Genomic DNA, 25517 nt, shown 5'->3' with positions numbered 1-25517 from the left:
AAGTCTGTTTTATCACTATTTCAGTTTATAGCGAAATGTAATCACTCAGCTCCGTGAAGCTTCCCTGGGCCGGCAGAGTGCCCAGCCACGTGAAAACACAGACTGAAGTGCAAGCCCAGCGAAGAACCTCGCTGCGCCCCGTACGGACGGGAGCAGAGAAAAGGAGAAATGGGAGGTACGTGAAAAGGGAAGGTGCTTGTTTACAGGATATGCAGTCACTTATATTTAGCAGCTAATGTTCCATGCTGCTACTGAAAGACAGCAAGGGAAGTAAAGCTGATGTCGGATAGGTTAACCACAAACTTTAATCTAGTTTCAATATTGCTGAGCAGCTGTTTCTGAGAAACTATGCTAGGATGCAAAATAGGCAAGAAAACACCTAATCTTTTGTTACATCATCACCAAAGAACAAGAAACTAATACTGCTGCATTTCATACTAAAAGGTAAAAAAAAATTTCTATTCACGCCTTGGAGCTCACTTTGTGCACTGATAAATGCTTTTTAAACTGTTAGTTTGACTATCTTTTCTAGAACAAACCAAATACATGAAGAAAGATACAGCTCCAGAGATGCACTGAAAACAATGCAACATTTCTTTCAGAATAAAACAATACTTTTAGCTTTATCATTTGACATAAGCACTTTTTCATTAACAGATCAAATGCTGGAAATTCAGTGTTCTGTACAAGAAGCATGAGATCTCCTTCCTTTCCTAAATCATTCAGAAAGATCCTAATTAAGATGACATTTCTACACTCCTCTTGCAAGATGCTCAGTTACATGTGCTTGTGCGTGGCACTGACTGATTTCCTGGAACATGGTGGGAGCAACGAATTATCTTAGACACAAGGAAGATTTCTTTCTATTTCATGTTGCTCTCAGAGACAGATATGCCAGACACATCTCTGGGTTCATAAAAATGTATTTGTATAAAGGATTAGTCTGAGTTGACATTATACTTTCAAAAAACTGTGAATTCAACTAAAAACCCATGCAATGTTCGGACAAAGTGCTGGAGGTTTTGTAGTACATTTGTCTGACCCTGACAAATACAACAGCCAAAATACCACAACCCTCCCCCTGCTTTTGCAGATATTTGTGGGTGCAAATACAGGCATGTAGACATTTACTAGATCTGCAAATTTTAGTTATAGACAGAAACGATGGTACAAGAAGTAAAGGATAAAACTTAAGAAAGCTTAGAAATTAGCCCTTTAGAGTCAAATACCTGTAAAGTTCATTTTAACTGTTGCTCATAACAGTCCCAATACTGCAGAGGTTTCTACATATGCTTTATCTTGTCCTGTTAACAACAGTAGAGATATTCCACTTTGAGTAAAGTTAAGCATACACGTTGGCCTTTGCAGGATCTTTTGCTTTCTATACTAAAGACAAGCCCCCTTTCCCCTGCGTCCCCTCTGAACACTATCACAGTTCTCAGTTGTAACTTTACATTCAACTGGTCATTTAAATAATATTCTGGTCTCATCAACAAAGAACAACCAAAATGAGACAGACTACAAATTCACGCAATGACCACCTCGACGCTGGCAGTAATCAAACCCAGGTGCTCTTCTGAAGAGCAGCACAGGTTTAGAGTAGACATCTACTGACACTTTCCCAGAGCATTCTCCCAGGCTCCACCGACTGCAGGTCAGGGACCATGAGCTGAGGTGCACGCCTATCAGACTAAACGGGTTGGAGGTGGCAAAACAGATCTGGGAGCTCAAGGAACCCCGCTTATCTTAGCTGACTGCAGTTTTGGAATGCCTGTTTATCATCATGTCAGCTGGACCGTTTTTAACATCTTCCTTTGTAATTGTACATAAAAGAAGGCAACCAACCTACTTTCTTGATGTGGCAGGACATGTGAGTTAACCAGGATGCAAGCAAGTCTGAAGTGATTATTTAACGTATTCTTAAAAGACATGCACTCATTTCCAAACAACAGCAGAGCTCCAGGATCTACAACGGGCTCACATTAGTTTTCCAGACAGAGTTTAAGTTGCTGGCTTTAACCTATAAAAGCTCCGACGACTTGGGGTTTTGTTATCTAGTGCACATTCCCCAGTGCCCACTGGAAACTGTGCTGGCCAAGAACTTGCTCCATGAGAATCAGGACCCAGCTGCCTTTTGGTGCCCTCAGGTGTTATTGGTCCAGGCAGATTACATATCTATCTATCTATATATATGTATATATATATATTAACCTTTTTCTTTTTTTAAATCTGTGGCAGCAGATGAACTGAGGGGTATAAAACAATTAGAGGTGTATTTTGACATAGTTCTTTATAAGAAAAAATAAAATGTTGATGAAAAATGTTTGCTAAAGTATTTTTTCTCTGTTAATAAAACTAGAAAAATTAAAAGACTTATTCCCTCTGCTTTAGTTCACTATTCTTCCTTCCCAGTTCTCTCTTGGCAACAAGAAAAACGGACAAAGCAAGGGGAGAAATAAAAATTGGAAAAAAATACAGCAGGATTACAAAAAGTGAATTTTCAAGGCAAGCACATTCTAAATTGCTACAATTGGAGAGAAGCTAGGAGGAGGAAATTACGTACACTGAAAAGAATTTCTTTTCATAACCTATACAATAAGAATTACATTGTAAGAAACATTTTTCACGCCAATTGCTTAAAAGGGGGTGGAAAGTGCATGAAATTTTAACAGTAGCTGTTAAAATACACAGCTTCTATTTTTTAGTATCACAAACTTCAGGTATATGATTTATTAAATCAGTATTTTAACAAACCACCCATATCCTTTTCTGTAGGCATGAGAAATACTCACTTATGCAGATTACTAATTTTCAATAATCCTAACTGAAACTCTGGCTGTATGGAGCAGCTGTTTCTTTCTACCAATATCAGAAAATGTAGAATGCTGAAGAGGAAACAAAAGTTAAACCAAAGCATTTAAAAACCACAGTACTGTTACAGATTTTATTTCATTTTTATCAGTACTACATGCTTGCTACCACTAAGAACAGACATTCCCCCCCTTTTTTTTTAATAAAAAAACCCCCCAGAAATCAAAAAACAAAAATCTATGTTAAATGTTGACCTAAAGCTTACGGTGTCTTGGAGATCTGGCTCAGGAGTGAACTGCATGAATTTTTATTTAAACAGATAAGCACTTTAGTCTGAAAATAAGACAAATACAAGTGAACAGGAAAATTAAATTACAAATTCAGTTCATACAAATATCTCTTATTCTATGCACTAAATCCTGTGAATTAGCTCAGATCTTTTAAAAATTATTAAAATACTTATGAAACATTATTTACAAATTATATAAATAAATCCTAGGTCACTTTTAAATTAACCAACAAAAAAGTCACCTTTTTGTACTGCGTGTACTAAAAATGTTCTTGTTTATTGATCATAACCCAGTTTGCAGTATAAAACATTTGTTCACTTACATTAAAATGGGTTCAAATAGAAGGAAGGTGTTGGCTTCAAAAGGAAACAAAACAATATTATAAATGCATAAAATCAATGAGGCTTCTTAACGTTCTTTTTTGCACAGTTGGCAGTCATTTTTAGAAGCCCCTTCTACAGTATTTGTCTTGCGAACAGGTCATCTCAAAGTAGCAGAGACAAAGTTTCAGCAAAGGAAAATATTCAGTACATTGCTCACACTTCACACAGACCTTTTACCAGGAGGGGAAGGACAGAGAACGGAATGTCAGTGGCCAGCACAAGCCTTTACAACATTTAACTTAAAGGCAGCATTTATAGAACTAATCACAGACTATACACATCCTGCACTGAACAGCAATCAAAAGGACTGAAAAATATACATTTAGGAAAACAAGAGACTGATGATTTTCCGTTACCTTTGATAAAATTAATGCTTTTCTCCTTGTCTTCTGTTTTAAAACCAGCATCAACACCACCAACAACTACAACTACCTTTTCCTTTAACATAATATATGCCAGATAACTACTGTACGTGATAAATGTACAATAAAAGGAGAGAAACCACTGAATTTCCTATGCAGACACATGAAAATATAAAGCCATACAGATTCCAAAGTGCCATGAATACCAAATTCAAGTGATGATGTTTATAGCATGTACAAAAGAAACTAAATGGGACTTGCTCTATGGATTGCCGAGCCCTTCAGCTGTATCTTCAGTTTCCCCTTTGGCTGCTTTGGTGAGAATTTCCATCCATTTCATCTGCAGTTCTTCATTTTCTGCACTGAAATATAGAGTCTGCTGGGACTGGCAAAGCTTAAAAACATGTTTCACTTCAAACTTCTCACCAGAACCTGGTAAACTGACTTCATATCCAGGCAAAGGAATCGGACGTGGGCTCCGTCCATCCTAAAAGAAGAAATAGCAAATGTAAAAATCCAGCAACAAATCACATTTGAATGGCAGGAGTGAGGGGACACTGATACCATCATGGGCTGATACCCCTGCTCACGTAGCAAACAAAATGGGAATTCAGCAGCTACGGTATAACAGTTCACAAGTCTCAGTGCCTTCTTGTGCCTTCTCGCTTCCGTGACAAGGGTCGGCACGACTGATAGCACAGACCAGCCCGGCGACCTCTGCGGCGTGCACACGTGCGTGCACACACACGCAGGCACACACTTAAATAAGCACCTGAACGCACTTACAGAGGAAGCCTACGTTCTGCTCCAAGTTCAGTGATGCAGCTTAGAAAACAGGTAACAGACATACTGACTGTTTAACATACATAAAACAAGAAAACAAAATGATTTATCAGCGCTTTATTCCTCTTCCCTTTAGCAGTAAGGATCTAGATCCAGCAATAGCATGGCTGGGGATTTTTATGTAACTTCACAAAACTTGCATATTGTCTTTTGGTAACTTCTAAGAAACTTTCCAACAGGTACTGGCAATCAGATCCAGCTGTAGCAGTTGGATCAGCTGAAGAACAGTTGAACGTAGTCCCCTTGAACTCCATGGGATATCTGTAAGTTTGGTTAAAAGACGACAAATAAGCAGAGCTGGGCACTGAGAGCCACAAAGACAAGTACAAGGGAAGAGACTTTGAAATAAAAGAGAATTTCAGACTGGAATCAGTGAATTTTCTCAGAAGATCTTGGGTTATTTATGAACCCTTTCGGGGCTGTCAAGAAAAGTCAAAGCTCATGTTTATAGACATCCTTTAAAGGACAGATTAACTCACAGATCTAAGGAGCGCTACAGCTCTCTAACATTCACATCTTGAGCGTGCACCAACTCCGCTACGAAGCTGTAAGGCAAGGAGCACTGTGGCAGGACAAGGTGTCAGGATCAAGTAGGCAAAGAGCTAGCAACTTGTTTCAACTGAGGCCAGCTGCAAGTCCCAAAGTATTTTCCAATAGTGGGTGCCTAAACCTGAAGGCCAAGCCACACAGATGTCAAGCAGCTGGAAGGAGCTGTTGCCTTGTGTAGCAGCTACTTGAGTAGCAGCCTACTCAAGTTCAATGCCTCTGCCTAAAGTTAACACATCTGGGAAAAAGAGAAAGGCGTTCTTTTGCCATCTCATACTGAATGCAGATGACATAGTAGATCTGGAAGGGAACCGCAGCTCTGAGAACAACAAGAATTAAAAATATACTCTTCTAACATTTAGGTGGAAGAAATTCAAGTCTCATAACCACTTAAATCAGTATGAACACATGCACTTACCCAAGAGTCAAAAAGCACACAATCAAAAATGTCTCTACGCATTTTACTGAATTAATACAGACTTCTGTATTTATTAATCTACTATTTGTTATTATTATGCAAAAAAACCAAATGCCCATCTGCTTGAAGACAGAGCATTGGTCAAGGAGATTTACAGCAATTTTGCATCAAAAACTAAGTAACCTGGTTCCTATTTCAGGTACAAGTCACTGTGTTAAGAACAGCACATAAATTTCTGGATCCTGACACCGCAGTTGCATTCACACAAACCTAGAGGCCTGGCATACACAAAAGCTAAAACTGGCACACACAGAGTTGGACACATGTCAGCACTGATGCAAGCAAATATGGGACTGTGGGGCACAAAATGCACAAGAAGAGGCCTTGCAAGCTCACCCACGTCTCTTTTGCTGATCTTGTCTTCATGTTTTAGAAAAATAAACACTAAGACTTATCACACGCAAAATTGGAGCTTGCCTGTGACAGTGAAAAATGATGCCATTTGTAGTCAAGAACTGCAGCATAGCAGCAAACTGATGTTTGACTTGTACCTGTTACACTTGCACAGTATGTGCAGACACACGCAAATTAAACAGATTGCCTTTGGTCTTTCTTCCTCCCTTTTCTTAATACGATCCATTTTTCAACTTTTATGCGCCTGCCTGATCCAAAAGGAAGGGATTTAAATTATGTCTGTAAAGCTGCGCTACTAAAATACTCAGCCGCTAGTAACATCACACTCCTCATCAGAAATCTTCCCCCTGTGGGAACATGAGCATCTCAGGAAATCTTGTGCCACAAAATCCTTCTCCTTGCTTGGAATATCCCAACTCAGAGGCCCTTTCTACTCAGATAAACATGACAGTTGCAAATATTCGGTTTCAGTTTGAGGACAGATGAAATTGGTATGACTTCTGTACATAAATAAGCTGTGAATTTTATTCTCATGCATGAAGCCTCACATGAAACTTAAACTGTGAATATCCAGGGGATTAATTTCATCCTCCTAGAACAAGTAAAAAGCACAAGAACATTTTTCTTGCCCTTGCTGTTCTGAAGGCTGAGACACATACTTCCATTTCTACTTGAATCCCTTCTTCAGTGTGAGAAACAGGGTGCACAGGATGAAAGCTGTCAGGGCTTTCACTGTATCAAGAGCTCCAATTTTAGTTTGGCTTATTACTCCTTCCCAAAAGGTAGCTATTTTTCTCTTTCTTTCTTTCTTTCTTTTTTCTTTTTTCTTTTTTTTTTTTTTTTTAATAATCCCCTAACACTTGCACACACAAAACTTTTACGGTCACATTTCATTTTGTCTGTGTTTCAAGACCCTGAATGCCATCGTTGGCAATACGCTTCCCAAAAGGTACCTCTTTTTTTTAGGCACTGAAGCGCTCCCCCCCCCCCATTTTTTTTTCTTTCTGAAAAGGTTAAAAAAATGTTTTGCAATGGATATACTGTTTGTTAAGCAACAGCAAGCCCTGTACTTGGATGCTCCATGAAAACAATTTGCTATCATGATTTCTAACTAGGGTAACAATTTTGCTTTTTTAGGAAATTGCCTGCATTTCTCTCTGGTGGGCTGTGTGTCTTATTCAGCAACCAGGACAAATAATTTTGTAACATATAGTTCAAATGTTAAGTCACAGAATTAAGGCAATACAATTAACTGATGCTTTTTAATTTCTGTTACACTCTCAGCAGTCATGCTTCTCCAAGGCATGCTAGATGCAATGAGGTGGTTGTACAAACAGAAAACTATGCTTGGAAAACAACATTCAAAAAATGAGTGGGTTCCTGACACTCATCTGTGAGGATGGAACTTCTGATAGAGCTTTTCTCAAAAGTCTAGTGTATATTATGTAAATCAGAACTAATATGAAAGTCAGGTTAATATTAAGGATGGGAGCTGGATTGTGCCTTCATTTTTTTCTTCAACTGGATGCAAATTGCAGAAAGTATATGAATGGCAATGGTAGGCCCTTGAAGTAGGGGCTCATTTTTACTGTTCATAGTCTCAGCCAGCAACCGTTGATTCCTGATAGCAAATCCAGGCTTGGTTATTGAATGTAAGACAGATTAACCTTGTCTTGTACGCTTTCTTGCTGCTTTATTGGGTGATTTATCTCACACTTGAAATAGCTGAAGAAACTAACCACTAAATTTAACTGTCATAAAATCGACAATCAGCGTCAAAGGCACCCTTTCCCTCTAAAATATAGGCTTCTACTAATAGTATCAACAGAGGCTCAAGATCAAATGTGGGAGTACACAGAAGAAAGAAAATAGCATCTGAAGCACAGAAGTTCCTCCAGCTTCCAACCCTGGCTCTTGCATGGCTTGCAGGAGGGGGACTGGACAACCAGATACCACTCTGCTGCACACTAAATACAGCTAGTTTATGTCCCATGGTTATCACCAACACTATGCTAAGACAATCAGTTGAGCATGAAGACAATTTTCCATTCTGTTGCTGCTTTCTCTTAACTTCTGGTTCCATCCATATCTTGGATGATACATGTTGCTCTTGGGCGAGGAAGGCTGGAGAACCTACAGCTCTTCCCCTCGATTCCAGCCCTCTTTTCCCAAGCTCGCCTGTGTGTTAGGATGAATGAACGTATTCAATAAAACATAAGAGGCTGAAGAATACCTGAAGTGGTTTTATCTTCATATCTGCTGCAGTCAGCACACTGCTTGTTCCTGGCCCTGACAGAACTTAGGCCAAAGACATATTCTGGTTTGGTTTGCACCGGTCTTCTGCAGAGGCGCAGTTTTCATATTACTTGACAAGTGTGCAGTGAAGTTGTTCTCTCTGCTTCGCTTTTTAAAAGCTTTTTATTTTCCCCAGACAGTGACTTCACATAGATCTAAAGACTGGTTTTGTAGCATTAGTTTAGTGTTTTGTCTAAGGCAATTTGCTTTTTCAGCTTGTGATTTCAGTCATGTATCTTCCGTTGACTAGGAGGGAACTCGGGCAGCTCACTGCTCGTGGGATAATTTGGATGCTTACCAGGTGTGGGGTTTGAATTCTAGATGAAGCCAAGTCTGCCTGTGTCTGAAACGCCAAATTCAAGCTCTCAGCTTCTTGAGCACTATGCTTAAAACAGTCCAAGATATTTAAAACCAAAGGTGTTCTTTCTAATAATAAGCAAAACAAACACAATTCTAAGGATAATGTGTGTTTGTTGTGAGCTTTTGCTTTTGGGTAAACTTTACTTTGAATAGCTTTATAAAATCATGGAGAATATTCAAAAAGTAATTAAAATGAAGCAGTTATCATTTAGAGGAGATAAGGGTTATTGACAGCTGCTGTTCCCAGGTTGTTCACAGCTATAGCCACACTAACTGATGCTAATCAAAATCAACCCCTCTGTACAAATGCAATTACACCAGCGCAGCGGTAAGCTGAATTCAGCCCACGTTCCTTCTTCCACCCCAACATCCATGAGATAAAACAAAGCCATAGACAAACATGCCAAAGGCCAAATATAAAACAGGATGTGGGGGATTTCATTTCAGCATTGTCATTCTACATTGCCAGCATTAAAGCAGCATGATTTGAATTTCTATCTTAGAGTTTATTTGACTTCCATCATACACAAACGCTAGTTAGCGTCGATGGTGCATTTTTAAAAGTAAATGCTTACCATGGTGTAATTATTTCAAGTAAAGATAAAAATCAGATAAGGCTATGACAAGAGCTTTGCTGCATACTTTCCAGGTTCAGCAGAACATCCACATTTCCAAAGATACCTCTATCCTCAACCCAGAACTATAATAATAATAATAATAATAATAAAAAGAAGAATAAAAAGGCTTGAACCAATATTTGCCATATTCATACCATTTTGCAGCTCTACACATTTTATGGGAAATTGCTTTCCTCAGTGACAGGGTAATAAAACTTATGAATACACCTGACTGAAATCTCTGGAAAACAAAATATAACTGAAGAAATTATCATTGTTTCATCCTTATTTGTTAAAAAAGAGAAAAGAAAAGCTGTAAGCTCAAACATTTGCTCACTACAGTATCAGCAGCAACTACAGATAAGAAGGAAATCTGAAACCTCTGAGGTGCTGTACTAAATTCATAGTACCACGTTCATTTTTGGTGTTGAAATCAAGCCAAATCCTTTGACCTATTTCTCAATCTGCCATATTTAAACTTACATTCCTTTTGCTGTGTGATAACCCTCATGAATGTCACTTTACCTGGCTACTTCCTTGCAGATACAAAACAAGAGGTTCAGTCTTGGGGATGGTCACCCACATTTTATACCAAGTCTTCCCTTTTTCAAGGAACTGGAGGTAGCTGCTGAAGAGACTGTTTTCAGCTGCTAATATGCTTTGCTTCTGAAAATAAAAAGAAAAAAGGATGCTGTTTCCATTCATATAGAACACACAGAAATAAATATAAAACACACTGCATTTAAGTTGTCCAGAACCAAACAATACTAAAGGGCAAATACTGGGTAGTCCATAACTGAACAAAAGCATAAGCATCGTTACATACCATCAGGAAATGGTACACTTCCATGTAACAGAGGCAGATGCTAAACTACTGTTCCCAGTGGATAGGATGTTAAATTCCGCTTCCACAGCGTAAATTGAGAATGGCAATTAAGATGACACAGCTAGTTTCTTGCTCAGCAAAGTGGCTGGGAGATGATTTTAAATTAATGAAAAAGGTGTCTCACGACAAGCAGGCTGCCTCGGCAGGGGACGGCATCGCTGCGAGGCTCTGCAGGATACAGCTCCAGCGCCAGCGGGACACGAGCCTGCAAGCAAGACGCGGCTCGTGCACAGTACCTGCCATGCAGGCTCCCAGCCGCACGCTGCCCCCCTTCGTGAGCCGCTTCAATGCGCGGCTAGCAGCGGTCATTTGGCAGGTATTTTGGGAAAGGACAGCAAAGACAGTTAGTGTCTGTCTATGTCGGGGTCTTATTCTGTTTGTACTTGGTGGATTTGATTCACTCTCTCAAAAGCAGCATAACGGCTTCTCTCTGTGCCTGCTTTAGATTACCATCACAAGGTGGACAGGGGAAATGTCTGGAATTTGGAATAAAGACAGAGCAGGCGAGACTGAAAAAGGGAAGAAGTATACAGTACTTGAGTTGCCGTCTTTCACTCTGAAATAGAGCACATGCTTAACAACTGATTTTTGCAGCACTGGTATCAACAGACATTCTTGAAGATGGGTGCAAAGACACATGGTGAGCCACATCTGAGAGCTCTGTGGCAAAAAATATTGAAAAAAATCACCTTCTGATAGAAATCAAAGAAAAAGAGAATTCCAGTTCATACGAGATTTTACACAGAAGTCTCTTGAGGATTTCTGGCATCTAAGAGCATTCGTAAGCATCAAACTCCTCACCTGCTATTACACTCATTAACAAAGTTTAATGTAAATAGGAGGGAAAGAAAAAGGCTGGCTCTCATCTTTTCTATGCAACTATTTCCTTGCATTTTACCTGATCCTTTGAAGATTTAGCACAAAGCTATAAGTCTAAGCATATGAACGAAAATGACTCTTTTCCTTAGGCTTATACAGCAGTAATCTGCTTTCTGAAGTGAAGCCATAGGTCACATTTCACTGGTTTGCTTTTTGGCTTTTCAGATTAGCAGAGCTCTCTGATGAGTAAGCGTAGGTTTTCGCCTTACTGGCAAACAGCTCTGCTGAAACAGTCCTAGAAAGTCCATAGTAAGATACCACAGACTACTGATGCATATTAAGTGCTCTTCATCTGTAGGCATAGCTGTATGACGTGGCCGAGGTTTTTAATGGTATCAAGCTCTGGATCCAAAGCCTTCACTGCGCCCCGCGGACACAGCAGGTCCGGGAAGGGCAACGTGCTCTTGCAGCTCTTCTACACCCGGTATTTCCGAGGTTCTGGACGGGCTGGGGCGCAGAGCTGACAAACCACCCGAGCCGCCGATCCCGTCCAGGCACACACAGTGCCAGGGTAGTTCCACCTGCATGATGACCATCAGGACATTTAGCACCCTGGAATGAAATAAGACATTGGCAGCACCCAAGATCACCTTATTTGGAGAAGTTTTTTTTTTTTTTTTTTTTTTTTTTTTGTTACAGGAGTTGTGGACAGACACTGGCAGGTTTACATTTCTAGCTCAGTCACGGTCCTCTGCACACAGCTTGTTTCTGAAGAGGAGTATAGCAAGGTTGGAAGGCTATTTGAAGGCATATGAGAGGTGGTTCCCAGGAAGACATTTTCCAGGGTAAAATGTTTATCAGTACAGGCTACAAATGTTGGTTGATCTTCCAGATAGTTCTCAATGCAGGGTGACATGTAGTAGCATATCAGAAGGATGATTTTCTATTAAGTAAGTCCTTACAAGGTGACCCTTTCAAGAACCTGATGCACCCCTCTGAAGATGTATCTCTGTGGATCCACTTTCAACTGAGTCAAGTGTCCTCTTTTAAGCCCACAGTGACTTCTGGTTGTATTTCACAGGTAAAATAAATAAAAATCTTTCCTTCAGGGTGGCCCGTAGAAACTGTGACATGTAACAGGTCTCTCAGCTTTGCCCATAGTCTAGAAAAAGCATTAGTAAGAACAGGTTCAGCTGTTGTGGGTGAGGATAAAATAGACAAGTTTGTCAATATATGTAGGTACTTTGAATGTTGGTCTTGTTCTTGCTAAAAAAAAAAAATAGGGTAAGTTGTGCTGCTGTTGTAATATAAAGACTGGTGACATCTGTGGTAATCGTGGAGCAGTAGTTTATGCAGTATAATTTGCAAAAATCACATCCTGGAAAAAGCTGCATTGTAACAGGGTTGAGAATGTTTCAGTGCATCCTGACAGTCTTTCAAAAAGGATCGTGTGCTTTTGCATGATCAATGAAGAAAAAAATGTTCCAATAATATTTTGAGACGATGTGAAACACAGTGCAAGATTATCTCCAACTACTTCTACATGGAGGTAAAAGGGGGGAAAAATCTTATTTTGCAAAGTTGTGCCAACTACTAAGAGTAATTCAAAAATGGAAACACACAATAATGAAAAGAGTCCAGAAGTTCTTTCTCATTTTTGTTACTTTGACAGTTGAAGTTTAGCCACAAAATCTGTGTGCATCCCTGTACATATAAGCACACTCACTCACAAACAGAATTCAGGCTGCACACCCATTCAATGCATGTTATAGGCCACAGAGTCAAACATCATAGTGGGGAAAAAATAACTGGTCTCAAAAACCCCCCCTCAAACAACACCACCACAACCCTACAACCTCCTGACGGTAGCTAGCCCACCGCAGGTTTCTTGGCTAAATACTATACCTCTGTGGCTAGTCTTTTCTTTTGTTCTCCTCCTGCTTCGAAGCCAGGGCTGCAAGGAGTTCCTGACAGCTGCAGAAAACACTCTTTACACACCCTATTATGACGGCTGTTATCCGCAAGTGGTTTAAACTCGGAGCATTTTGCACAGATCACCTGCATCAGGAAGACAGTGCTTTACTTCTCAGTCATTATTAAAACACAATCCTTTTTTTTAATATACTACACAAAGTAACTTGCAGAAGGGATGTTATTAAATAAAATCCAAAAAGCTAATGTGAGCATAAGACAGAGTAGTCAACATTATATTTGCTTTATTTACCTCTAGTTAAAATTAATGCTTTTGTGGTCCCATTCTGTGTACCAAGATACCTGCTAAAGAAAACATATGCCTTTGGGGAAATATTTACAAGTAACATCATACACGTTTTCTTTTCTTTCCTTATACAGAAGCCTCTATGTGTCAAAGAAGACTTAGCTTTAAGAACTCAGATGTCCAAAATTGCTAACCATTTCAAGAACATAGACCCATACATTACACATGAGAAACTATTTGTCTGATGCCAGTTTAACAACTTTTGACTCTCTTCCTCATCTGCTAAGAGCACACAAAGCCGCATCCATCCCATGAAACTCGGGCTTGTGAAGAGCGACGGATCTGCAGCTGTGCAACCTGGTTTCACACTCCAGTTCTAACTCTACCACTTGCCGTGGCACAGCTGCACCAAGAGGAGAAACGGTCTCCTGGGGTACCGCAGATGGGCAGTCAGCAGCATTTATCATCTATTCCTAATTTACCGTATATTAATACACGACAAATGCCCTTTAGTTACAAGTGTATGCTATTGCATGCTTCACTGCAAGACATTAATTGGCATACAAAGGTAACTGCCTTAATTCAGCGTGTTGTATGAAAGTGCTAAGTGAAGCCAAGTCATACAAACAAAAGCAAGCTAGCATTTTTAGAAATATGATTGTCTTTCCTTGAGGCAAATTAACTTCTTTAATTTGAATGCTATTGTCACACCAGAAAACACTGCATAGTAAACAACTGTTTAACATTAAATTATTAATGATGTAATTCTTGCTATTTTTCTGTCTGTGGGGGAAAGTTTTTATTTAATTTCTTTAATAATACTGAGTTTTTCAGTAGAACATTTTAAATCTCCAGAAGTGTATTTCATGATTTTAGTAGTTACTAAAAACAAGACAGGAAGATAGAAAATCCCAACTCTAGTTCAACAGTGTCAGCTCCAGAGTAATTTTATTTCAAACGCTGAGACTCAGGTTTCTATAAATTCCCTAGCTACATACTTAGATCTTTTTTCACTGAAAATGTATCTCCATTTGCCACATGAGTAATGGTATTTAAATAACAATATTCTATACTGTTTAGATTAGGAACACCAAACTGTGAAACTCAAGTCACAGAAGGAAGGTTTCAAGTCGTATTACATAAACCAATCTCATCTTAGTCGAGACCGGGATTTTCAGAAAAATCTCAGAGAATTAATCTGTCATTGAACTGCGCTGGGGAAGGGTGCCCAAGGGCCTTAGGTCCATTCAGTAACCAGCCCTTAAACCTCTGGGACTGGATCCTCCAGCCTTTTCAAGCAGAAGGACACCACCTTGGGGCAAGCACTTGCTGATGACTCTGCTTTAGAGAAAGGAGATCTCACCCCTCTAATACCGTGTGTTCGTCCTAGGAAGAGCTGTTCTACGAAGGAAGGCTATCAGGACGACACCCTTCTCCACAGACAAAACCAACCGGACAATCCCCTCTCCAGGAACGCCCACCCCGTGGGGGGGGACAACCCGCTCTCTCTTCATCCCCCAGGTCACAGCATTTGTCTTGAAAACAGCCATGACTGGGCCCCCTGCACCCCAGCTTTGCTCTCTGTTTCTCAATTCCCAGTGGGTACAGCAAGCGGAAAGACCTATTCTGTCGATGATCTGCTATGAACTAGAAAGTCTTTCAGTTCCTGTACTGAAAAAAATGAAATTCTCTTCAGTGCTTTCCGCAGAGGAAATTAAAAACCTCTGATACTTACTGCCCCGCACTGCTTACAATGGTGCCTCCTTTTAGTGATGGAGTTAAAGCTTTCACTGCAGCTCTTGCAAGTCTGCTTCTCTTTGTCTCGCTTGGATTTGGAAGATTTCCTACAGGAATCACTCTGAAATGAAAAGTACCATTATGTAGTTTATTTTTAAAAAATCACAAAACAATTCACAGAGTTATCCTGTCAACAAAGATCCTCTCCAGGCTACACATCGCTCAGGCCACGTAGGAAAGGATTCACGTTAACAGCGCTGAAGGCCTGAGGTTAGCAGGGAAGGGCTACCTCAGCCATTAGACGTTTCTCATGTGTTACTAAGCCATATCAGATTGTTAGGGGAAATTCCCCAAGCCTCTCTCCCCCAAAGTGTGTCCCTACAGCCACAGAGATACTTCATCTCGCAGTCTGGTGTTTTAAAAAACCCACCAAACAAAAACAGGATCTGCCAACACAGTGTTTTCAAGAAGAGCTTTCATTCTAAAACTTGCTTCTTCCATCTTGGTGCAATGCGATTTGGTTAATGTAAATGTTTTTGAGCTTGTGAGCATGTTGCAAGCTTTCCTGTTCTTGGGGAGGAGACGTGAGGAGCCTGGGAAACACGGCTTGCCTGAAGTAGTGAGTAGTGCTGGTAGTGGACCTCACACCATCCAACTAGGTGCTTTATTAGGAGGGCAGGTTCTGGGCTCTCTCCCAGCCTCTGAAGAAACATTAGGCTCCAGAGGAAGAAAGGGACACCCACACCGGAGCCTGCTTTAACTGCCCTCTGCAGAAGACTCTTTTCCATCAGCTGTCTAGGTATTCAAGCAAGACCATCCTCTTAAGCTAAGCACCTAGGCTGGTACATAAAGTCACAAGATTTGAATAAAACCAATTACATAATTTTCTGATAAGCTGAAGAGCATTAAAAAAAAGTAATACACAGTTCATAAAAATACAGCTTATCTAGAGCTTCAAGTCGACCCCTGCTTGTTTTTTGTTTTGTTTTTGAATAAATAAATACTCCTCCTCCTTCCTAGTTAGGATGGCTACCTGCAAGGGAAGGCCAGTGCCCTGGGGTGCAGCCTGTGCTACCCACAGCCAGGCAGCATTTGCATGGAGACCTGGACCTGAAGAAAGGGCTGCGCCATGTTTCCTGGTACAGCTCCTTCAAGAGAAAGGTTTGGTAATTCTATTTACCCTTGATTCAGACAATCTTTTAAAAAAACTACAGCAGAAGAAACATTTCTTCTAAATCAAAAGAGAAGTATTTTACATTTTTTCAGAACACCTTAAAGCACCCCAAAAAATCAAGTGTAGCTCTTAGCCATGGTTACATCACATTTTCGTATCTCTTAATTTTGATCAGAGTACTCTTGAGAAAGCTGCAGATGCAGGGGAAAATTAGGCCCGCTGTAAGTTACATAAACTTACTGGCTCCTTGACACTCCTCTTCCCTTTAAATCACACATGCACCTTAAGTTGCAAGTGTTCACTTGCTCACGTGAACGTGAGTGAGAATAACCGACTCAGTAAACATGTCCCTCTTCAAAGTCTTTATTTAAGAGCACGATATAGGCATCTGGGAGCCAGAGGAAGGTGGCAGCACTTCGAATTAGAAAAAGTTGCCCATTGATCACTGGGCAAGTGTTTCCAGTGGGAGGAAATCCTGTCATTTTCCCAGAGATGCTGCCTTTGTTGTTACGATTAACCTACAGGAGCCACTAATACATATCTTCAGGTCAATTCAAAAATCAAGGTTCATAAACTTTAACTCCCATGGTGCAGTGTAGCAGCACGCACGGTGCATGGTGCAGTGGAGCAGCATAGCCTGACCAAAGCAACCAGCACTGTGAGGCCTGAGAACTCAGTCCCACCAGAATGGAAAGATGAGGGCAGGAGCTATGTGCCATTTCTCAGAAGCACTTTTGAGTACAGAAAGCAAACTTTGATCTTGCAAGTAAGGGCAGTTCAGAAACAAGTTCAGCTATATACCAGAGGAAAGTCTTGTGAACCAGAAAGTGAGATCACAGAACGAGTTGCATGCACCCAGAAGCTGACTTCTCACAGCCTTCCTTCAGAGCCTTTTATTCTGCCTGCATGGTCTGAATCATCTTGCCTGTTTTCCCCCAAACCTCCACTGGAATGCTTCCAAGCAGAAGAAAACCAAGTTGTTCTTCCCATCATTCAGTCCAACCTTTCTTTATTTTTCATTCTTCTTAACCTTTGCATTTCTCTTGGCCCCAAGTATTACTGATGTACTAGTTTCTCTTCACATAGTAAATCATTCATTTCAGTTCTCTTGTATTTAAATACTTCTCCCTGAAGAAGGATGAGAAGACACAGACAGGCCTGGATGCCTTACTGCTGATACCGCTCACATCTTTGAGTCTCTCTGACTCTGCCCTGACACTGCTGGGTACAAAACAAAGCACAATGTCTTTCAGCAGAGCTACTGAAACCATCCTGGCTTGTAATGGCATTACACAACGAAACCATAAATAATTACTTCTAATTAGATCTTTCATTTTTATCATCTTTTCTACAACTGCAAAAGTAATGTTTTAAACTTGCATACAAGCATATAAAATGTTTTGTAATTCAGCTTGCTGAAGCAGAGTCATAAGGATTTGCTCATTCAGGAAAATCACTGAACCCCCCTATATGTACACAATAATTGTCCAAAGCAGAACACCTGCGAAGTCAAGTCTTTTTCCCCATGAAAACAGCGCAGTATTTCACTTTGCTTGTAAGGAACCAGATGTAACCAGTGCAACACTTATTTACAACTGAACAGTGCCTTGGATGAATCATTGGGAAAAATGTTCCTTTCGGATTGTTAGACTTCTCCAAGTCAGCCATACAATTAAGGCAATTTGATCTACTTATACTGATCAGCAGCAATCTACAGAGTAGCATTTTTATTTCTATCATATACATGGACTAAAGTAATCCATTTCTCATAAATCACTTTACAACTCTGATTTTGATGCTAGTCCTTAATTTCACTAGTGTTACTGGAACTGCAGGAGCACAAATGAAGCCGTCATTAGTCTTGTGAGCTGTTACTGGAAGGCAATCTTGAAAAATGCTAAACAAAATCAATTTTTGTCTTTTGATTGATACCTGCACATGCCTGCATAGGAAAAGTGCATCAGCTCCTCCAGCATGAATTGAATCAGATTGTTCCATGTAGAAATTGGTTAATTTGATTTGTAGTTCAGTGGGAATGTCTACCACCACTACAATGCATCTCTCTCTAACACAGACAGGAGTCAAGCTGAGTATTTCCTCTTGGGGCCTCATGTGACTTCCTCTATACTGTTAAACAGCCTGGACAGTGTATGCTTTCAGAAATGCATGATCCATGTATTTGACACAGGGAAGAAAGCAAAGAGGGTATTATATTGGATGAGATTTTCAGAATGAAAGTTATTAAGAGCTGTGCATGAGCTTTTTTAGACCATTATATTTTAGCTCACACTGTAGTGTACAAGCACTTCCTATTAATTTTATTAATCAAAAAGGGCCTTTATAAAGAGGTCTCTAAGTGTTTCATAAATATTAACAAATAATAGCAATGCTTTTCAATACTATGAAAGTACAATGAAAATACAAGAGAGTTGTATTCTCTTTACAACTTGGCAAATTCCAGTGAGCAAATCCAGAAAAATTAAGCCAAGTGACTCAATATTACATTATTTTATTGCTGATATTGGGAAACAATTAAGCAATACTTTGCCTTCAATCCCCGTGAAAAGCCTGGGACTCAGCTGCCCACCCATCCCACAGGAAGCAGACAGCGCCACATGCTACCTATACACCATCCCAATGGAGAGGTTCTTGTAGAAAACAAGGAAATGCATTATAATCCGCAAACCTTGTTCATCGAAGACACAGTCATTTTGCAGCTGTGTCCTTTGTTACTCAAGCTGCATTATTCAGTGTTAATGTATGTTCAGAGGGACGCTAGCATGAAGCTGCCCTACCCTTGACTGGAGTCCCTTGATCCTAACATACTTAAGTAACTGCCACATTGCTCACCTCTCTTGGTGTACCCAGTAGCCTTACTTAGACATTAGCAAGCCTGATGGGAGCAAACACTTCTGTGAGATCTGTTCAGAGACAGGATACAAAACAGCTTCTTTCAGACTGGTCTGCTTTGATCACTAACCTACTTTGACTCCGCAGTTGATTAAAATCTCTAGATATTGACAAACATTCTCTTCAAATTTTAAAATTCTAGTAGGAAAAAAGTATGTCCCAGTGATGAGTACAACTCTACAGCTATGTGACTGTAAGGCCAAGGTCTGTGGCTGTCTGATCAGGGAAGCAGATATTGCATCATTAGTGAACCACTGGAGTCTCCACTGGCTTCTGAAAGGCAGGGAAGAAACATTGAAGACCTCACAGTAACAGCAAGAAACATAATAGGCTCAGGAGATTGTTTTTCTGTTACTTATTAATTGCTCTGTATTTCATCCTATGTAGGGGCTAGTAGCTTAAAATCATACCTCAATGTTACATATACACTATACAGAAGGGACACACGCTGACAAGATGCTTGTATGGGCAGACACATGAGTAACAAAAGTGTTTCAAATCCTTTTTGTTCTCATTATGCTTATGCAGCTGTGTATTTTCATTTGCAAATGATGTACTCGCACATGTATGCATTGAGGCAGAGCTTCGGTAGGTGCTTCTGGAAAGCTGGATGTACATAAGAAATCACATTCTGCAATGCCACAGAACTGTTTGGTTTGTATCTCCGTATACCGATGTCATTACATGCAAGATCGTATGGAAGACAGTCTTCCACTGGGTTGTGCTCTGCATGTGCACAGAGAAAGTTTAGTACTGAACTGTGTGATCTCTGCTAACAGTGCAGCAGTTACCACAACATCGTACAGCAAGCAGATTGTACTTCCTGTACTACGTTTTTACTCCCTGGTTAGGCTAACAAGCAGCACTTAAGATGCCCACAGATTCTTCACTGGGCTCAGCAGAACCACAGGAAGGAGCTATTAGTTTGCTGACCACCACTACCACCAAGCGGTTTGCATGTGGAAGCTGTTAAGCACAAAATGTACTTCTTGCTCATGCAGTCAGCAACATGTTTTAAAACAGATGTCATCATTAAAGGTTAATATTTTTTAAAGCTGTAACTAATTCATTGCTCACACTGATGTTATCCACTTGTTAAAACACAGCAAAACGAGATACAAAAAACAGTACTATGAATACGGAGTATGTTAGCTTTGATCTCTTCTACTTTTATTTCTATTTATGAAACTTAAATTTTTCTTTAAATATACAACTTAAGGAAAATTACTTAATATGTCAAGGCATACTATGCAAACCACTGACTCAAATTCTACCATCAGCTAAAGAGATCCAAATATTTACATCTTTACTTAGAACTAAAATTTATTTTAAGATCAACTGAAATTTTTGTGCGCTTATTTTTAGATGCTGTTTGAAAACACTTTTTCATTAAGTAGCTAGCTCACTGTAGCATCTGTAACTCGAGTAACAATGGCAGTGACTTTGAAACTAACTATAAACAAAAATTCTTTAGGGAAAATAAAATATGTGAGCAAAAAATAAACAGTAAAGAGTATTTTAATTACAAGCACATTTATTTTTAATAAAACCTGTTCTTGTTCATACAGACTTGGCAACTTTTCACTGATACTCTGTAAACTCTACACAGGTTGGGCCAGAGGTCTGGAAGAGCCTGTTAAGTGGTTCCTTTATTACTGAAAAGGTCAGGCTAATATGTAATATCCTACAGTATGTCTCAGCAGATATTGGTTGTGGGTTTTTTTTCTCTCCCCAGCAAACTCAGCTGACCCTAAAGCATTTCCTGAAAATCTCTTGTTCTCAAAAGACACTTTAGAAGGGAAATACATGCAAAAATATAGACCTTCTTAAGGACTGAAATCCTCTTTTGAAAGCAGCACTGGTTTGACTCAGCAGCAGAGTGCTATGCGCAGCAAAATGAAAAATAGTTTTAAAAATGCATTTTGCCTTTATAGCAACCAACTACTGAAAGGGTAAAGATGTATGAAAGCACTATCAAGTCCTCCTCCAGACTGGCAGAAAAAGGAAAAGCACACTATGAAAAAAGTGTTAATCAAACTTTGGTTCTGGAATTGAAATTCTGAGTTATACAACATAAACCAGTCGGGCTTCCTTCTTTCTCTATCCCCTACTCCAGCATTCAATATACCTCCCTACCCAAATTAAAAAAAATATAGAGTTTGTGCAGCACATATCTAGAAGAAGAGGACTTAAATTCACTGACGGTGCAAATTCTGCAAGCAGTTGGGGGTATAACTTAGATAAGAAATTAAGAACAGCACAGCTGCAGCAAGAGAGAGCAGAATATAAAGATGCACTGAAGTAACTGATCTTTTCCTGCTACAAAAGAAATACATACATACATACATATATATACATATATATATATATATATATATATATAAATAAACAAAACCAGCTGCTCTACCAAAAGTATTAGCTTCAAATCACTTACCCCTCCAAATGCACCACCACCATCTGCCCCTGGCATAGATTCGACAGAGCTGGTGCTTGCTATCTGAAGGAAACACAATGACACAGAACACTTCAGTGCAGAGATTCCTCCTAAAATATATTAAATGTTAAAAACAAAACATGGAATAATTTAGCTCTAACTCCTCAACTGTTCTGCTTGCAAGTATACTTTAACTGCATGTGCACTCAACCACTCTCAAATACTCAGTCAGCTCTGAAGTGGGTGACTTTACAGATGGCACTGCATTGTCGGGGCTGCTCTTCACTGTCCTGCGTGCCTCTCTCCGAGAGCACTGTATAAAACAAACTGGCAGATTTTGAATTGCACCTCTCCATTTAATCCGTATAAGCCAAAAGGGCAAGTGCTTTGTGTGGTCAGTGGATTTGAAGGAGAAAGGCTATTTACCCCATTCAAAAAGTATTCCTTTAAGTTTTTTCTTAATTGCAAGATATTTCTTAATGTCTTATGTAAAATAAAAATGCAAACTGGCATCTGTAAGTATGCAATACATAAACTGGAAGGCAAATAACAAGCTTGTGTACACTGAAATCACAGGCCACATCCTAAAAGGAAGAGTATTTCATCTGTCATTAATTTACAGGGGTTGTAGATGCTTTGTTCTCAAAAGATTAGGCTATTCACAACCAAGTCTCCCATTACACTTGTAGAGTATTCCTCTTTTGCCAGTCAAACATTTTGAGCTTATCCAAATCTCCAAACCATTTGGCACTCCAGCTTCCCCTCCAATTTTAAAGCAAAATGTTTTACCTCTGCTGTTAGAAACGACCTGAAGTGTAGCACTGAGCAAGCAACCAGACTGAAGAGGTTCATTCTGCTCTCTACTCTAACTAGTTATATGCAGTCATGCAGCCATGGAGAACAAACAGCATGAGCAAACACAGCGGTGAGGTCTAAACGCAGCCTGGACCACGGCAAACTCCCCGGTAGGACTGTACCGCCCGAAGAGGGCTTGCTTAGGGAAGGAAGCCTTACCAAGCGGGAAGCAACGTGTACTCAGCCTACTATATCTGCCTCTGCAAAAGCCCAGCGATCCTATGGTCTTCCTAGTCCTCAGCAGTTTCTCTGAGCAGAAATCCTAGAATCAACCCAGGCACCACAGGCCACCCTGCCCAGCAAGGACACACAGCTACTCTGACACAGCAGTCAGGAGTGGAAGTGAACAGCAAGGAGAGAAAACGGGGTCTGAAAGAGAGATGGAGAAACTCCCCCGTAAGTTTAGTGAAAAGGGGAAAATTCTCCAGTTGTCCTTCCAGATCCTTTTTTATATTTATCTGGAATAACATGCTAAACACATTATACATCTTAAATATGCAAATAATAACTTAACCAAGAACAGTCAGAGCTAGGGAGAGGAATAGAAAAGCGGAGGGGGAAAAAGGTGATTTCACAGCCTCCAAATATCGTGATTTAACAGAAGCGCTCTCACATCTTGAGGTCGCCACTTCCACAGAGCTCAGCCCTCTGCTGAGAAGGTACTACTTTTCCTTGGCAGTCTTCTAGTAACACACAGAGCGGGTTCTTCCTCCACACCATGAGTCTCTACTCTTTTGAGATAAAACAGCTGTAAGGATGGTCCTTTTCCTTGGGAGTACATTTACATGGCTTACAAAGAAGAAACATTTACATAACCTTAAAAAGCAGCAGACAAAAACAGAGAGCAAGGAAATGCGTGTCATCTTGCTGAAGAAACTAAGCCACAGTGGGACCCTGAAGCTTTCCACAGAGGCTTCTTTAAAAGACTATGGTTATGGTAACTGTGCAGTGGACTGGCAGGCAATGACACTGAATAGCCACTTCTTTGACCGGTAGGACTTTATTACTATTCCTCTCACTTGCACCGTAGCAGTGTCCACGCTGACAGTCTCACTGGGTTACACTTACGAATAAAAGACAAGCAGGAATGTGAAAATGAGAAAATGCACAGGTAAAGGAGAGGGCAAGCGGGTGACAGAGACATTCCTTTCAACGACTGAGAGTCTGGGTTTTTTGTTTTTTTCCCCTAAGATTTTTAAATGTAATAAAAATAATTGAAAGAAATATCACCAGGAACCGTAATTCCTGTAGATAGCCCTCACAGGCAAATGTTAAATATCAGAACAAACTATCAGTCCTATTGTCAAATCTCTGCATCTGCAAGAAACTCTAGATCTTCTGCAGGTGAATCACAGGCTGAGGACCAGCCCTTAATGCCTGTGTAAGATTATGCAAGTCAGCAGGGAAAAAGAAAGTATGTTAGGAATTGTGTGCAAAGACACACAGCAGTCATACAACTAAAATTAATCACAAATGTTGTAGCATATAAAATGTATAGCCACAGATATGAGAGAGGATGTTAGAAAAGTAATTTGTCTCTTTTTCTATAAGCTGACTAGAACCACAGTCTCATTTCTAGTAGCTTTTCCAGATCTGACCTGGAATCCATGAAAGCATAACTTATCTGTTCATTCATGAGAGCAAAAAAGGAAGGTTGCTCTAATATTTTCTCTAAAGCTGACCAGTATCCCATAACGATGATGAGCCCTGTGTAGTGGATGCACCCACAGCACAACACTGCTACTAAGAATGCTCCTCATAGTTGTACAGTTTTCCTTACAGAACTACATTCTGCTCTTTTTAACTGACAGCAATTTCTGCCACGTTTAGCTTGACCTCAGTTTTCAGAGTTGATTACCTAGATAACCTAATTTCCTAAAAACGCAGGAGAGAAACCAGTCTTCTGTTCTGCCTGAGATTTATGAACCAGGGGAGTACAAGCATGTGGTTACATCGTTAACACAGAAGCAAAATACAATGAAATTTAAAAAGTAAGACAATAATTGTGAAGCTGAACAGACCCTGTGTCTTAACTGGACAGACAGATGTGCGCTGCTTAGTTTGGTTATCAGCAAAAGATACTTTTCCATCAGAGCATCTTGGTTCTGAAGGTGGTCATGAGTTAACTTAAAAAAGCATTTTCCTATTTTTTTTCCAGATTTAAAATGGAGTATTTTTAGTTGATGAATACTTCATGACCAGCAAGCTACAGTATCTTCTGAAAATGGATCATTGCTGACCACTCTCAGCAGTGGGATCCTGGACTCGGTGGAGGTTTGCAAAGATCTCCATTGTCAGGCAGTGATTAATGCTGGGATGAGAGGGATGAACAACATCTTCCCTGAGCCCCCTGGGAAATCACTCAGGTACAAATCCAGCACGAGCTGCATTACAGAGTCACCGGGGCAGTTTTAGGAGAGCAGAATTTCCAACAATGGTTAGGTACAAAAAAACCCAATCCAAAACAAAACAAGAAGAAAGTTTGGTAGTGTTGGGGGAAGGTAAAAATATCCCTAAATTTAATCTCTACAGATGGACCATTTTCCCCTGTGCTCCAAGATCTATCATGTTTGGCCACATGACACCATCAACCCATGAGCAGCTCTGCAGAGAAGTCCCAGAAACTTCCCTCTCCCATGCCCTTTTCCCTTCAGCTTTTAGTAAATGACTGTGCCTTAAGTCATTATCACCATTTTCAAGCCATATCAAAAGGTAATGTTATCATCCTCACTCTCACATGAGAGATTTTGTTTTCCAAAAAGAAATTCTTAGCAAACACAGCAGGGAGTAAATTATTACACTTCTGTAAAAAACAGAACAAACTTTTGCACATTTAGTTAAAGATTCTATTTCTGGAACATGTTTATTATCTACAAGACAGCATTGTTAAGATAGCTACAAAATTTCTCAATTTCCTTTCAACTCTTTTAAACAAGAGATACAGACACCAAGATGCAACCCCAAGGAGATGGGGGAAAGGTAATGTACAAAATCTCCCAGGCACATAACATCATTCCAGACAGCCAACCTCTCATAACATTGAAGAATTACACCTGTTATGCTAAAGGAGCCTCTAGTCTGGAAAACATGACTGATAGGTCTCTGCACTGAATTACCTTGGGTAATTTATTCCATACCTGCATGG

At 40.0% G+C, this 25517-nt stretch overlaps 1 protein-coding gene across 2 annotated transcripts in view; it reads right to left on the bottom strand.

The window, feature by feature from the left end:
• Nucleotides 1-3008: 3008 nt before the first annotated feature.
• The window catches only part of FGD3 (FYVE, RhoGEF and PH domain containing 3), a 111054-nt gene continuing 88545 nt past the window's right edge, over nucleotides 3009-25517 (bottom strand). The window contains exons 15-19 of one of the 2 annotated variants that reach the window (XM_062585651.1): nucleotides 21518-21580; nucleotides 14998-15120; nucleotides 12950-13102; nucleotides 9865-10005; nucleotides 3009-4333 (exon numbers count right to left, since the gene is read on the bottom strand). In XM_062585651.1, the coding sequence (XP_062441635.1) occupies nucleotides 4109-4333; nucleotides 9865-10005; nucleotides 12950-13102; nucleotides 14998-15120; nucleotides 21518-21580 (705 nt within the window). In that variant the 3' untranslated portion in view covers nucleotides 3009-4108. Of the gene's footprint in view, nucleotides 4334-9864; nucleotides 10006-11741; nucleotides 12207-12949; nucleotides 13103-14997; nucleotides 15121-21517; nucleotides 21581-25517 lie in introns of those variants that run through there. The other variant, XM_062585652.1, reaches the window with a different exon arrangement.

Source organism: Rhea pennata, chromosome 12 (assembly GCF_028389875.1).
Source record: "Rhea pennata isolate bPtePen1 chromosome 12, bPtePen1.pri, whole genome shotgun sequence".
NCBI lineage: Eukaryota > Metazoa > Chordata > Aves > Rheiformes > Rheidae > Rhea > Rhea pennata.
This window is presented reverse-complemented; position numbering and strand designations above follow the sequence as displayed.